This window comes from Plecotus auritus (genome assembly GCF_963455305.1).
Source record: "Plecotus auritus genome assembly, chromosome: 1".
Taxonomy (NCBI): domain Eukaryota; kingdom Metazoa; phylum Chordata; class Mammalia; order Chiroptera; family Vespertilionidae; genus Plecotus; species Plecotus auritus.
The window spans coordinates 196,251,305-196,267,906 of record NC_137770.1 but is presented as its reverse complement, the minus strand read 5'-3'; the positions used below and the strand labels follow the sequence as shown (position 1 = coordinate 196,267,906).

At 43.2% G+C, this 16,602-nt stretch overlaps 1 protein-coding gene across 2 annotated transcripts in view; it reads left to right on the top strand.

The window, feature by feature from the left end:
* The first annotated feature begins 705 nt into the window (after positions 1-705).
* Positions 706-16,602, top strand: part of BMP2K (BMP2 inducible kinase) — a 144,550-nt gene continuing 128,653 nt past the window's right edge. Inside the window, exon 1 of one of the 2 annotated variants that reach the window (XM_080676115.1) lies at positions 706-1,367. In XM_080676115.1, coding sequence (XP_080532241.1) covers positions 1,196-1,367 — 172 coding nt within the window. In that variant the 5' untranslated portion in view covers positions 706-1,195. The remainder of the gene's footprint in view (positions 1,368-16,602) is intronic. The other variant, XM_080676116.1, reaches the window with a different exon arrangement.

The following is a 16,602-nucleotide window of genomic DNA, read 5'->3' as shown; positions in this document are numbered from 1 at the left end:
CGAAACAGTCCTAAATCTCCCGTTCTGTAATGATCTGACCCAAACCTACATTTCCAGAACTAAGTGTGGAAGGACGGACCCTGTAGTCCCAGCTCTGCCACAAGCCAGGGGGGTGACCTTGGGCGAGTCCGTGAAGCGCTCTTGGCCGTAGGGGGTCTGGTCTGTAAGGTCCTCGTACCCGCCGTGAACATCTCCCAGGGCTGTTGCACAGCACCCTGAGATTTTGAAAGTTCTCCTAATTTATAAACCGCAAAGCGCTCCCAGCACGCGCGTCTGTGCAGGGTGCGCCAATGCAGCTTCAGAAGCCGGTTACCGGAATCCGCGCGGCTCTCGCCTCCCACGCGCAGGCTGTGCGAGCGGAAGACGATTTTCGGGGGGGGAGGGGGTGGTCGTGGGGGGCGGTCTGGAAAGCTGGGTTGGACGTTACCCAGTGGGGATAAAGTTGCTGGCGGCATTTTTCAGCCCCCAGAGTGACAAACTCCTTGCGCAGAGGACGGACCCCGGCGCGCGGAGAGCGGTCCCCTGCCAGCTCCCGGCTCGCAGCCGGGGTTCCACAGGTCTGGCCGGCCCTGCCGGTAGGGACCCCAGACCCAGGACCCCGGCCGCGCCCTCAATCACCTCCCCCGCCCCCTCCACGTGACAAGAGCTGAAACCGTCACTTCCGGCGGCGCGGAAGGCGCGCCTGCGCGGGGCGCCCGGCCTCCGAGAGCCGTTGGTAGCATCGCCGCGCCGCCAACAGCCGCGAGTGGCGGGCGGCGTGGGTCCGGCCTGGGCAGTGGCGGCGGCGCGGGCTGCGTTCTGGGACGAGAGTGTCCCGGGAGGTTCAGCCCACTCTCAGGAGGGGTGGCCGCCCCGCCCCTTCTCCATTTTCCTCTCTCACGCTTTCCTCCCCGGATCGCGCTCCGGGAGCTCGGAGAGGCGGGGGCGCCTCGGGCAGTCGCCGCGGCTTTGGAGTTGCCCCCCGCGCTCGGGCCCGCCCCCAGCGCCCCGCCCCGTCCCCGCCCTCCCCGCCGCCCTCTGCGGGAGCCCAGCAGCTGCAGCGGAGCTGCGAGCGGGCGGTGGGCTGGGTAGTGCGCTCTGGAGCGCGGCATGTGAAGCTCGCGGGCCGCAGCGCGCTCGGACGCTCGGGGGCCGCCGACCCCTCGCGGACGCTTGGAACTCGCCCTCGCGCGCGCCCCGCAGCGCCGGCGGGACCATGAAGAAGTTCTCTCGAATGCCCAAGTCGGAGGGCGGCGGCGGCGGCGGAGCGGCGGGTGGCGGGGTCGGCGGGGCCGGGGCCGCCTCTGGCTCCGGTGGCTCGTCCGTCGGGGTCCGGGTGTTCGCCGTCGGCCGCTATCAGGTCACCCTGGAGGAGTCGCTAGCGGAAGGTACGGGGAGGCTCGGGCGGGCAGGTGAGGTCGGGCTGGGGTGTGGCGGGGGCTTCTCCAGGCGCCCTCTCGGGCCACTCTTCCCTCCTTGCAGCTTCTGTCGGGCCGGCCGGGGGCTCTTCCAGGGTAACTCGGGTTTTCGCTCTTCAGCCGGTTCTTCTGGCCGCTGGCTGCTCTCATGACAAGTTTAAGTCATTTTCAGCCCTTCTTGACGCGAGGAAATAAATAGAAAACGTCCTAGCGAGTGATGTGGTTTATGATTGGGCCAGTGACTCATTAGAGGGTCAGATCGGGCAGGATTGAGGCTCTGCGCTGCCAGCTGTGGCTCCAGCGGGTGTCATGCATTGGCTTCTTCATCGGACTCTCCACCCGCGTCGCGGGGCATGGGACCCTGCAGCCTCCGGTGTGCAACCTGGTTTTGCTCCTGCTCTGTCATCAGTTGAAAAAAAAAATCACAATATATTTCTCTGTGTGTGCGCGTGTTACAGGTGATAATTTGTCCCAAATTGTGTTAGTAGGTGGCTTTGGGCGAGCTGGTAAACTTGAAGTGTCTTTATCTTTGTGATTTGGAGTCTTTCCTATTCATTCCCTTTCAGTGTCCTTTTGGTAGTACTTTAAAAGGTGGTATGAAAACAGTTTAGCTTTCCCTTGTGAAGTTTTGTGTTCGGTCCTTCGTTATCTTTACCAGACTATGTCGGCAGTTGCAGGTCTGCTTACGAAAAGTTTACACCATTTTAAAAAGAAAAGATTGCGCTCTTTAGTTTTGTATTGTTTGTATAATTGGCTTGTAGAAAATACTTTCTCTTGCTTATTACATGCTTCATTGACTTTTGAGTTTTTAATTGCAAAATTATATTACAAAATAAATACTTTTAAAAGTTCATAAAGAAATATTTGGTTGATAAACGGTCCTTTTAGGTTCCAAGGTTAAGAGAGAAGAAATTTGAAGGTTGATTCTCTGAGAGATGATGTGGTTTGAAGACAGTAGACTGAGATTACACTTTTTTTTTGGAATGTTATAAAACAATAGCAAATTAGTGCAAGAGAAAAATCTGAAGGTTTTTGTCTATAAAAATGTTCTAAAGGGAAAGAAATGTTGAATTATTTAGAGGTGGTTGTCATTGTTTTGCAAAACTTTGCCCCTACTATTGAGCCTCGCTCAACCTTGTTGAGGTGGAAGGAAGAATCCTTAGCTTCTCTAGAGAATGAATATATAGGGTGTCTCCCCAAAATGCACTAGCACACTTTGACTAATTATAAAGACAGTGATTATTAAAATACATTTCATTTCGAAGTAGAGTTATCAGCTGTTAAAGTATGTGTATGTTTTTTTGGGACACCCTATGGTAATTGGTCATGATAGATAGATTTACTATGCTTTAAAATTTCCTAGCCCTTTATTATATGTGAATTTCAATATAATAGGTTTAAATTGAGTTGTAGGTTTTGAGAAGACGGCTATTACCCCACATGCTATACTTCTGTTTGAATTGTATTAACTAATTAAGTGCAGCTTGAGTAGTAGTGCACTCACTTCATTTCACTAAATCGCAGATGGATCTTTTATTTAGTAGAAAGGAAACTGACCCGACCAAAACCGGTTTGGCTCAGTGGATAGAGCGTCGGCCTGCGGACTGAAGGGTCCCAGGTTCGATTCCGGTCAAGGGCACGTGACTTGGTTGCGGGCACATCCCCAGTAGGAGGTGTGCAGGAGGCAGCTGATCGATGTTTCTCTCTCATCGATGTTTCTAACTCTCTATCCCTCTTCCTTCCTCTCTGTAAAAAATCAATAAAATATATTAAAAAAAAAAAGGAAACTGACCTTAATCAAATTAGACTGGTATTGTACCTTCTATCACTGTTCTAAGCATATTGTCATTACCCCAGGCAAGTCATTTTCAATAAAAAATAAGTAATTTTTGGAAATGAAATTAAAAATGAATTTCTAAAGGAGTGCTCAACGACTAAAAAATGTAAAAAAATTTCAAGCGCTAATGTTGTTCCACTGATTTGGCCTTTCTCTTGGAAGTAGTCTGTAATCAAGTGCTAGGAGGAAGCAAAGGTTGAAGAAACTTTTGGAAGATGGGACTTGACCACCCAACACCCCAACCCTTGGGACTAGGCTTTAGCTTTCTCTGGAGGGAAGGCTGAGGCCTAGGCTTTCTTCCCTTGTGTATTTCTTCTCTCTTCAGAATATACACTAAAATTACCGGTATTTGGTTTACTTTTTGGTTTTGATAATTCATTCCTATAATTCATTCCTCTCTTCTTTCCAAATAAGTAATGCTACAATTTAGGCAAGATGTTTAAGCACAAGTCTGGTTCACATTCAAGAATGATCATTCAATAACTGACAGATACATTACCCTGATATAAGATTAGGGCAAGTGCTTCTGAAAAGGCTAAAGTTTAAAGTACCTGAATTGAGGAGAGTTATACCATTAAGTGGCAAAAGGGGTAGAAACAAAGACAGACCAAAAAACAAACTTGGTAGATTTTTTATTTTTTCCTTAAGTCAGTATTGTTTAAACAGGGGCCAAGACCCTGTAGATGCTGTGCTCTGAGGTGTTTTGACTCTCCTGTAAACATAGGCAGATTGCTCAAAATGACGTCTGCAGTGCCTTTGAGAGGCTTCATAAACTCTGGTTCTCTCTTTGAGATATATACGTACATATGTACATGTATGTATGTATATATATGTATAAATATGTGTATACTAGTGGCCCGGTGCACGAATTTGTGCACATTGAAAGGCAATTAATTAGAAGAAATATTTTAATATCGCTGTTGGCTCTTTCTCTATAATAGAAGTGTCAACTAAATTCACAATCAACAATGACAGATGGAAACACACGCATGCGATTGGCACCAGCGAGAGCTTTATATGTATAGATAAAGTTGCTTAATTAGACCTACTTTCTGATTTAGCTACTTTTCCCAGCCCAGTGAAACACCCCAACTTCTCTTTCAGGTAATTGTCAGCATCACAGAAGGAAATATCAACACAAAGCAGATTATTATTGTAGACCATGCAGAGAGAACAAAGGGTAAAATATTTAACTGCAGCAGTGTTTGACTATATTCTGCGCAGTGAGAAAACCTGAAGTCATTTTCAAGGTCCACAATTTCTTCTTTTCAGTCAGGCCAAGTTTCTAAGCTTTCTAAATGTCCGTTTTCCGTCTAATGAAAAGAATTCCACCGAGTCTCCTATGTACCTACTCCAGGACTTCTGTGAGGATCAAATGAGACGAGGCACGGGAAAACGCTTCACAGACATTTGGTTAAAGTGTGAAATGTTTGCACCTGGCTATAAAGCAAGTCGTATTCCTGGGCTGAAGAAACTTCAAGGAGGCTAGTCGAAAGGGAGAGGAAGCTGGGCACTGCTACGTGATGTCATTACCCAGCGCCCACCACCACCATTTCTGGGCTGGGCTGGGCTGTGGGACGCATTTTGTGCCATGGGGTCTTGGCATCGTAGGCTGCGATTTGGTGGGGTGTCACTCTGGGGTGGTGGTGGGGCCTGTGTCCCACTTGGGGGAAGCTGAGTGTTACTTTGTGGGCACCAGGTCCGAGGTGCCGTTTATTGTTAAATGGCCTGTCCCTAGGGAGAGGAAGCTGGGCGTTGCTACGTGATGTCATTACCCGGCGCCCACAGCCACCTTTCTGGCTAGGCTGGGCTGTGGGCCGCATTTTGCGCCATGGGGTCTCGGCAGCGTCAGCTGTGATTTGGTGGGCTGTCGCTCTGGGATGGTGGGGGGGGCCTGTGTCCCACTTGGGGAAGCCTAGTGTTGCTTTGTCAGTGCCAGGTCCCCGGTGCTATTTCTCTGTAAATGGTCAGTGTTTGTCATGGCAGCTTCTGCGTTGAGCGTCTGCCCCCTGGTGGTCAGTGCATGTCATAGCGACTGGTCAGACTGTTGTACACTTAGCATATTAGCCTTTTATATATATAGATATACATATATGTATATATACACATATGCATACACATGTATATGCATACATATGTGTATATATACATGTATACATAAAATTCTCATTACTTGCTATAGTTATGTTCTATAAAGTCAACATAAACATGAACCATTACTTTTAGGGGACATATAGGGTTAGGGTACTGCAAGCCTCTGTTCACACCATTTTTGTCAGCCAGTCAGTACAGAACCTTGCTTTGTGTGTGTTTCCGTTTAAATACACCATATTTAATATAAATTGTTGACTGATTAACATTGAACTCATGGCCAACAGGACTGTAGTTTATGCCTAAATGAAGTTTAGCTCATACACATATGTTCTCTGTGAGGGGCATCACAGCCTTCTTGGGCTTAGTAACACTAGACAACACTTTAGCACTATACTTGGGAGACATTTAAAAAATAAACTCACTGATAAAAAGCACAAAAATGAGAAAAACATGACACTAAATAGTTCTTGAAAAGGGCACTTGTTTATAATATGAGAGCTGAGATCAGAAGGCACAGCATCACCTTTTTTACTCCAACTGGTCTATTCAAAATTTTCACCACTATGTGCGTGTGTGCATATAACTGTGAAAGTGTCATTGTATGGATTTGGGGCTATTGTGTTGATTTTGGGATACAAATACATTTTAGCAAGTAGGTGACTTTTCAAATACGGAACTCTCAAATAATGAGGATAAACTATATATGTGCATTTATGTGTATATATATACATGCACATACATGCATGTTTATACATTATACACATTTGATTTTTTAAAATATAAATAGTTCCCAGGGGTACATATACTTATGTTGCATATTATACCTAAACCATTGGAGTAGTTTCCTCTCTGAAATATATGATTTGTATAATAATGTCTTTCTGGTTAAGTTCATATATGTTTGAAATGCTGACAACTTGTACCTTTTTAGTTTTATATTTTATAATTGGACATTTTCATGTTTCTTCCCAAAATAGTTTAGTTTCAGTTGTGCATGCTAACCAAATTCAATTTTAAATTGTAGAAATGAGATAGGGCCAAATGAAATTTTAGCTTGAAACAGTATCAAATTGTCAAGCACATATAATTCATATAATTCAATGTAATCTTCCAAGTTCCTATTACTGGCTTTTTGATCACATGCCTCCATAGGCCTTCAGTTGCTAGTCAGAGGAATTTAATGTTGGTTGGTAATGGGAAGAATTTGGTTCTGGCATAGGGGAACATTTTTTTAAAAATGTTTTTGGTACAAAGTGGACTTAACTGGTTAGTGTAGAGTCTGGGATAGCATCCATAATTTGTTGAGATGGTTCTAATCATGAAGTTATGGGAGCTGGACAGGAATGGTTTCTTGAATATGATTGTGTGGGTAAGACTTTCTGACCTGGGCATGGGGGTTGGTGCTGTCAGAAATTAGCCGCCAGGAATTTACTATAGTGTTATGTGTAAACATAGTTAGCGCTCTCCGAGTTAACGACTAAGATTAGGGTGAGCGAATTTAGGTTTAAGTGTTAATCCGTTCTTACTAATTTTACAGGAAGGCAGTAAAGGACATTTGATTTTGCTATATAAATCAGTAGGAAAATGATGTATTTAAATATATCTCATTTGCAGAAATCATCTCTGGCTTTCCAGTAACTTGTAAGTTAAAGTTCTGGAGAGAGGACAGAAAGAACAGAAGGGAAGGACTTAACAAAAATAACAATAACTGTTGCTATTCCACAGTTTATTTAAATGCCTTTGTGTGCCATGCTCTGTACTACATGTTATTTTAGTTACACAGTGAAGAACAAAACAGATATTTCTCTGGCCTTGAGAAACTAGTGTGAAAGATAATGTTAAGCAAAAATCATTAAGTTAATGTACTTAACAATTTTGATAGTTACATGATAAGAAAGCACAGGGTTTTATGAGATAACAGCTGATTCAATTTATTGTAGAGGATAAAGGAAGTCTTTATAAAAATATTTTTGCAGAAATCTGAACCATAAGAAAAGTTAGGTAAAGGCAAAATATTAACAAAATAATGTGTGACTACCTAACAGTGTATGCCAAATCTCTCAATAAATATGGGTCATTTTTAGGTTCAGATTTGGTTGTGAGTTTTTAGTGAAATCTGATTCTGGAGTTGTAGTAAGTTGCTTTTAGATTAGGTATTTACATTTATCTTGTGTTAAGTATCACATATTTGTAAACAATCGGAATAATTTTAATTAGATAATTACTATACAGCATTCAGCCATACATAATTTTTAAGTTTCAATCAACTATATAGAGTTTTGACATTGAAAGCAGCATATGCTTTCATAATAAATGAAAGATAATTTGCAGCAAAGGATATTAACCTACATACTTTTCTTTTGGGTCATTTATGTTATCATTGTATGTATAGCACCTAGGTTGTAATTTTGGTTGTTTACTGATATCTTTTCTCTAGAGGTGGAAGTTTTACTCAAGGACAAGATTGTAACACTAAAACAATTCTCAATTTTTTCTATTTCAGAAAAAAGTAGTGGAAATTATACATTTATCTATCTATAAGAGTAATATGCAAATTGACTATCACTCCAACACACAAGATGGCTGCCCCCATGTGGTCAAAGATGGCTGCCCCCATGTGGACACAAGATGGCCAGCACGGGAGGGCAGTTGGGAGAGACCAGGCCTGCAGGGGAGGGCAGTTGGGGGGGGACCAGGTCTGCAGGGGAGGGCAGTTAGGGGTAACCAAGACTGCAGGGGAGCAGTTAGGCATCAATCAGGCTGGCAGGGGAGTGGTTAGGGGGTGATCAGGCTGGCAGGCAGAAGCGGTTAGGGGCAATCAGGAAGGCAGGCAGGCAAGCAGTTGGGAGCCAGCAGTCCTGGATTGTGAGAGGGATGTCCGACTGCCCGTTTAGGCCCGATCCCGGTGGTGGGATCGGGCCTAAACGGGCAGTCGGACATCCCTTGAGGGCTCCCAGATTGGAAAGGTGCAGGCTGGGCTGAGGGACACACACCCACCCCCCCACCCCCCCCCGTGCACGAATTTCGTGCACTGGGCCTCTAGTCTTCAATAAAAGTGCTCAATTTCACTAACATCAAATTTGTGTGCTTTGGGCTAAGTCATCTTTGTATGATTAATACTGACATTCTCATGCTGAGCAGAATGGAAAGGTTGTCTGACAATATTTAAAATTATGAAAGTAAATTAATATTGTTAGTATCTTTCTATCACAGGATCTCCAGAAGGGAAAACTGGAAATGGTCTTTGATTGTTCTTATTAAGGAATATACTAGAAGGTACAATTGAGGTCTATTCTTACATTGAGTGCAGTCTTTGTTAATGTTCTTTTTTTAAAAAATATATTTTTATTGATTTCAGAGAGGAAGGGAGAGATAGAAACATCAATGATCAGCATCATTGATCAGCTGCCTCCTACACGCCCCTTACTGGGGATCGAGCCCACAACCTGGGCATGTTCCAGGACCTGGAATCGAGTTATGATCTCCTGGTTCATAGGTCAACGCTCAACCACTGAGCCAAACTGGCTGGGCTTCTTTAATGTTTTTTAATTAATCTTGTATATTATCTTGGTTCTCTTTCACCCCTTCTCTCCCATTTTTTGGTGAGAACTTATACTTATTAGAACACATTTGGTAGCTATCAAAATGGTTAAAGCCTTGACTTGGAATTCTGAAATTAAAAGTCCAGAAGGGCAGTTTCAAAGCTGCATAAGGTTTCATCTGCAGGAGGTTGAGACTGCTTATTTCTTAGTTTTCTACTGCATCAATCTGGTGAACCATTCATCTGCCCACAAGCCTACTACTATTTTTAGGGAACTGAGTTTTGGGGAGTTGAGTGGTTAATGACTGAGCTGTTTTAAATAGTTGGCACTTAGTTAATTTGGAGATTCTCTGTGTGTATCATCTTTACAAATGAGATCAGTCAGCACATTTCTGCTAACAGTTTCAAGTCTCTGCAGGAAAGTGATTGTCCGGCCTTCTACAGAGATACTTTGTTTTTGGAGTATTTGGTTTGTCCTGGTCTCACAGAATTTCTATTACACAAAGGGCATAGTTTGGGATGTAGCCTTTGGGGAGGTATTTTGCAAGAGATACTATTTTAAAATAGAAAAACAATTGTCACTACTAGTTTGTCTATTTTAACATTTTATTAAATCTTTTCAATGGTGCCTTGGAGTTTACTTTTAAAAGAAAAGGCAAAACTTGGAGTTGAGCCAGCTGCTGATCCTAGTCCTGCCACTAACTCTCATTATGACATTTTGACCCCAGTTTCCTAAAAAAATGAGGATAAAAATGAATCTAGCATCTTTTTCCATTTTAGCATTCTCTGATTCTGTCTGTAAATCTGATTTTCATGTTCTGATGAAAGAAGAAGAGCCTGGGAAGGAGGAGGGATGAAGATGAACAGTTTTAGAACTGAGACCATAATGGAAAGATTGTGTTTGATTATCATGCATTTGAGTTCTTTGGCAAGCTTCACTATGGATTAGCAATTTATTTTTTCTCCCACAGTGTAAAATTATTTCTTAATCATTGGGAATACATTTTTTTTCTAAGAAATCGCCTTGTGTGGTACCCCTTGAGACAAGGGTGTGGGAGCTCAAAGTTGTGTGGCATTTCAGAGTTCTGTTTAGTTTCAAAGGTTATGCCACTTTTAATACATCTTTTGTCACTTAATTTGTGTTCTCCAAGTGATTCATTTGTAATATATATAATTTGGAGGGTACCTGGAAGTAAGATACTTTCTTGTTTTTCAAATTTTATTTGGAAACTAGTGGCCCGGTGCACGAAATTTGTGCACATTAAAAGGGGGACCCAGAGTCAAGTCCCCACCCACCCACATGTGCCTCAAAATCACGTGAGACCCAGACCCGGCCGCCCCCCCCCCCCCCATTGGGCTAGATCCAGACCCAGCCAGTCCCACCCTTGTCAAGCCCCGTGGGGCAGGGGGCATAGCCTTAGGTCCCCTGGCCTGGCGCCAGGATGGGGGATGTGCCTTGAGGTCCCCCGTCAAGCCCCACTGGGAGGGGGGAGCAGCCTTAGGTCCCCCGTCAAGCCCCACTGGCAGGGGGGACACAGCCTCAGGTCCCCCGTCAAGCCCCGCTGGGCAGGGGGCGCGGCCTGAGTTCCCTTGACCCAGCACTGGGGGTGCACCTTGAGGTCCCCTGTCAAGCCCCTCTGGGTGGGGGGCAGAGCCTGAGATCCCCCGGCCTGGCACTGGGTCGGGGGGAGCAGCCTGAGGTCCCCTAGCCCAGCACGAGGATGGGAAGCGTACCTTGAGGTCCCCCGTCAAACCCCACCGGGCGGGGGGCATGGCCTGAGGTCCCTTGGCCTGGTGCCAAGGCAGGAGGCGTGGCCTGAGGTCCCCCAGCCTGGTGCCAAGGCAGGAGGCGCAGCCTGAGGTCCCCCAGCCTGACACCAGGGTAGGGGGCATGGCCTGAGGTCCCCTGTCAAGCCCTATGGGGGTGGAGGAGGGCATAGCCTCAGGTCCCTGCTGATTGCTCGTTAAGGCTCCTTAAGGGAACTTGGCCTCAGCTGTGGGTGCAGCCATCTTTGTGACTGAGTGATGGTCAATTAGCATATTCCCTCTTTATTAGATAGGATATATGAGGAACAGTTATGGCAATATTTTCTCTGAGTGAGTTTATGGATAGAGTAATTACCCATGATGATATATGTGAAGAATTAGTTACTTTTGTTTCTAGTGCTGTCGGCTCTAATTTGGGTTTTTATTTTTTATTTTATTTATTTATTTTTTTAATTTGGGTTTTTAACACTTATCAGAGAACTAGAGTCCCGGTGCACAAAATTTGTGCACTTGGGGGAGGGTCCCCTCAGCCTGGCCTGCGCCCTCTTGCAGTCTGGGAGCCTTTGGGGGATGTGGGAGTGGACCTAAGCGGCAGTTGGACATCAATAGGGCTGCCGCAGAAGCGGAGAGGTTCCCGCCACCGCCGCTGCACTCACCAGCTGTGAGCCTGGCTTCTGGGGGAGCGCACTGACCACCAGGGGACAGCTCCTGCGTTGAGTGTCTGCCCCCTGATGGTCAGTGCGTGTCATAGTGACCTGTTGTTCCTCCGTTTGGTCTATTTGTATATTAACCTTTTATTATTATATGATTATGTTTGCAGGCAGACTCTTCTGTTAGGCTCTTTACTCACCAAATCAACTCCTATATTCCTTCTAGCTTGTTTTTCCAGAAATGGACCTCTGCCTTGTTACTCTCTTAGTTACCTAGCCAAGTGAAATACAAACTCATTATCTTGGGATTCAAGGCTCTCTGCAGTGTGATCCTGCCCACCTCTCCAACCTTAATCTCTCACTCCAATCCTATATATATATTGATATATATGTACTTGATGTTTTCTGCACTTCTCTCATGCTTTCTCATTCCCGTTTTTCAGCTTATATTGTTACATTTGCCTAGAGTGCAGAAACCTGCCCTGCTATGTTGAAATTGGATCTTGCAGGATGCATTTAAAATATAGTTACTCTCTTGCAATCTTTATTTTTTTCGTGAAACCCTTTTAGGAACCAAATGAGTATACTTATGCCTTCCTTTGTTATCTGGTGTAGCAACTGTTACTCATATTGCACTTCTTTTACACAGGTTTGTTCTATTCCAATAAAATGGCCAATAAAAAGTTTACTCTACTGCAAGATTAAGAGCTCCTTTAAGGTTTGGCTTATACTCATCTTATCTCTTGCAGTGCTGCACTCTATAGGTATTCAGTACATTTGTAAGAGATTAAAGCTTGAATTGAAAAGCAATCAGAGGTCTGCTTTTACTATGGAACAACTGGATAGCAAGTATTTTTGACATATCAAATTGTTCAGTCAATATTTAGGAGCAGTGTGACCCTGTTTTTCAAGTTTAGTTTAGTTTATAAAAACTAAATTAGCAATAGCAATATTTAATGATAATGTAGGTGTGTAGTATTCTCTAGAAGGATGGAAAAAAATACTGCCAGAATTACTTTTTGATTCCTAGGCTGTTTGATTTCTGTTATGATTACATGGATAGTACATCTTTGTTTTGTGGGCACTTCATTGCTCTTCTTATTAGATATGCCTCTCAAAAATGTACTAGAATAGTTCCCTTGATTTATATAATCTTTAAAGAAAGCCACTGCTGTGCGACAGAGAGAGAGCAGGCTGAACAAATTTAGAGTAGTGCTCTGAGTACCAAATCTTAAGAAAGTAACAATATTGGAAATGGTCAACTTGCCATGGCTTTCTTGTGAGTGGCTGACAGTACCAAGGCTTAATGAGACAACTGGTAACTAAGAGAATGAGAGATTAGGAAGAAGGGGCCTCATCTCCTTAATGTCTGGAGGGAAGAAACATATGACTATTACTTTGGGGACCTCTCTAACTAGTCTGTGATATTGGAGGTGCTCATTTTTAGGTAGCAAGACATGGAATTTTCTTTGAGATAAGGAAATCTGTAAGCCTGGCATAACAGATCAGAGGGTAGCAAATTAAGTCTGTGTAGTTTTGTTAATAACTAATTATTACCACCCTCAACATTTTTCTATTCCTTCTTTGGTTTTCTGGAAGAGAGGCTTCCAGTACACCACTTTCCCTGCCCAAATACTGTGTTTACTATTTTGCTTAATTTATGTGGTTGGATCTTTGTTAGGGCTGATTAGACCTTTTTACATACTTAAGTATTTTCCTTTGAATGAGATTGTCAGTAATTAGTTTAGGTTTTACCAATCATTCTGAAATCATTAAGATATTAGTACTAAAATGATGTACACATAGTACAGTGAAATATTTTACTTAGTGAATGTTGTCAGGACTGTTTTTCTAGGGAGTGGGATTGTGCATCACTGGCCATGACCCACTTTTTCATTTTCTGGCCTGCATAACAGAATCTCTCCTACTGAATGTTAATGGTCTATTCTTTGTATACAAAAAAGAAAAAAAAAAAAGAGTAAAAGAAAAAGAAAAAAAGATGCTGCTCAGTTGGACATAGATTTTGAGTTATTTTTCCAGAAGTAGGATTTTGAATATGCCTAGCTGTGCATAGGCTTTTGATGAGTGATTAGTAATGAAGTTGGTAAGATAATTAACTGGTAGTGTATACAGTGTAATGTAGATCTAAAGAAGTATTCTTGTTTACAACTGGCCCAGTTTGGATCCTTGTGAATAGTTAACTGGATTGTTAAAAGTTCAATTTTTTATCTTTCAGCAAAATATTGTTTATACAATCCAAAGGAAAAATTCTAAGGATCTCAGTCCAAATTGATAGTTTTCATATGGATTTTATGTTTTTCAGCTCACTGAAGTAGGAATTTAAGAAATGTTGCAAATCCATGGATTTAAAAAAATGTGTTTGTATATGGCACTTTGCTGATAGTACCCTGTCCATAGGAATATTGGAAATAAGTTTGCAAGGTGCTATAATGAAAGTTGCATGTAACTAATTTAATGTCCCATAATACATTTCTAGCATGAGAATTAGCTCCTCTTTACAGATTTAAGGTTCAAATATGTTCTCATCTTGGAGAAGTGCCTGTCATTCTAATAAAGACTATATATGTTTAAAAAAATTATGGTGGGCCATTATAGGTATTGTGAAGTCAGTCCTACTGATACTTGCTTTTTAGAAGAAAAAATATAGGGATGGAGGGTAGTGGGTGGTATACAAGAATCTGAATTAAGGGTAAGACCTATTCAGCTTCTTTCAGAAAATGTCCTAAATATTAATTGGAGTTGGTGTTATTGGAATAACAGTCTTTATTTTATTTTTGTTAATCCTCAATCAAGGCTATTTTTTTCCATTGAGAGAGTGGAAGGGAGAGAAGGAAGGGGATAGAGTGGAAAGGATGGAGGGAGGGAGGGAGAAAGAGAGAGAGAGAGACATTGATGTGAGAGAGACAGATCGATTGGTTGCCTCCTGCACATACCGTGACCGGGCCAGGGATCCAACCTGCAACCCAGGTACGTACCCTTGACTGGGAATCGAATCGAACCTGCCACCCTTTGGTGTGTGGGCTGACGCTCTAACCCAGCCTTGGGCAAACTACGGCCCCTGGATCCGGCTGTTCTATCCAGTTCTCTTGCTCTCCCCTCCGCTCCTTTACTTTGAATTTATATTAGTTCACACAAACACTCGGTCCATGCTTTTGTTCCTGCCCTCCGGTCCAGTTTAAGAACCCATTGTGGCCCTCGAGTCAAAAAGTTTGCCCACCCCTGCTCTAACCACTGAACAACACTGGGCAACAGTTTTTATTTTAAAATTATAGTGTGTCTTTAAATCTTCCATAGTTGTAGAAATTATCCAATTTAATTCATTTATTTAACTGTGAGAAAGTAGAGTAAGGGATGAACCTAGAGTAACACTACAGTATTGGTTGTGGAGGGCAGAATTTCGGACGAATTAACTTAATCAAGCACTTTTCCCACTTAATTGGATCCTGTGCCCTACAGGCATTGGCCCTTGATTGAAGCAGGCTTAAAGGACGAGGGGGCTTTTAATATTCTGGAGTTAGCTGGAGTATTATTGGGTGCCTCAGGAGTCTGAGGTAGAAAGGGCATATTCCCAAACATTTTTGAGTTAAAGCTTTCTTTGCTCTTTCTTAAGGCCATCCAATTATTGCTACAGTTGTTTAAGATGTCAGGATTAATATTAAAAATTAAAAATTTAAGCTTCTCCCAAATGAGTCTGTTGTCTCAGTCTAGAAAGGTCCATTTCTAAATGAAATAATTCATTTGTGAACTGTAAAGTAACTAACATATAATCACAGTACTTTAGCTTCTTCAATTGCGTATAGCATAGTATATCTAGGACTTCCTGTAGGGTGGAAGGAAAGTGAAAAGAGGAAGAGAAGTAGCCGAGTTATTATTCTCCACTTTTTCCTGTTCCTAGTTCAAGGTTATGAAAACATTAAGGCATGGAGTCGGAGGAACTATAATATTAAATCCTGTTAGCATTTTATTTAAAAAAACTAGAGGCCCGGTGCACGAAATTCGTGCACGGCGCGGGGGGGAGGGGGTCCCCTCAGCCTGACCTGCACCCTCTCCAATCCGGGAGCCCTCAGGGAATGTCCTACTGACAGCTTAGGCCCACTCCCCATGGTTCTCTGCTCTCTGCGGGGCCTGCCTGCTCCACACCATGGCGATGGGCAAGCAGGCCCTGCTGGGTGCTGCCTGCGGGCCGTGCTTGCCTGATCCTGGGTCACTGCGGCGATGGCCAAGCAGGCCCTCCTGTCTGCTGTCAAGCTGCGCGGCGGCCCTTGCCTCCTGGGGTCGGCAATGGTCCCGGCAGCCTGCGGGCATGGCTTGGCACGGCCACCCTAGCCTCCCGGGGCCAGCGATGGTCCCGGGAGCCTGTGGGTATGACTTGGCACGGCCACCGTTGCTTCCCGGGGCCAGCGATGGACCCAGGCCGTTTGGTGCCACCCTGCCACCTGCCGCTTGGCGCTTGTGCATGCAAATTAACCTGCCATCTTTGTTGGGTTAATTTGCATACTTCTGATTGGCTGGTGGGCGTCGTGGAGGTACAGTCAATTTGCATCTTTCTCTTTTATTAGTGTAGATATGTGCTACATATATTCAAAATAAAATAAAGAAACAATGTTCTTTCAAGTTTTCATTTTATTTGACCATGGCACAAATGCATTTGATTTAAAACTGGAATACTAAACTTTGAGTCTTTGTAGTGAAATAAATTCCAATGACATCTTAAAACAATTTTCTTGAAAATGACCTTACATTGCTTCTGTGATACATGTTGCATATTTTTGTACACATGCAAGTAAAAAGTTAAAATGGAATGGTGCTTGATCTATGATTTTACAATATTAGAAGAAAAAATTTTTAATGTCATTTAATTGTGGAATTATCACCATCATTATCAAGAAGCATTTTATCTAGTATCTGCATTTTTCTAAATAGAGAGCTTTTTAAAAAATTGAGATCTTATTGACATTTTAGTTTCTGGTGTACAAGATAATGATTTGTTTGATATTTGTTTATATTATGAAATGATCACCACAATAAGTCTTGTAACATTAATCACCACACACAATTACAAGTTTTTATTTGTGATGATTTACTTTTAAGATTTACTCTCTCCAAAAGGGCGTCGGTCATGAGTGGCACATGTAGAGCAGCTTGATTGCTCTACGTGCGGAATTGACATCAAGAGATTTCGGAAGCATAATATTTTGATACTTGGGCAGCTGGTGATCGTTGGTCCTGGTGCCAGCAAAAAAAAAAAAAAAAAAAAAAAAAAAGATAAATTTACTCCTTCAGAAACTTTCAAAT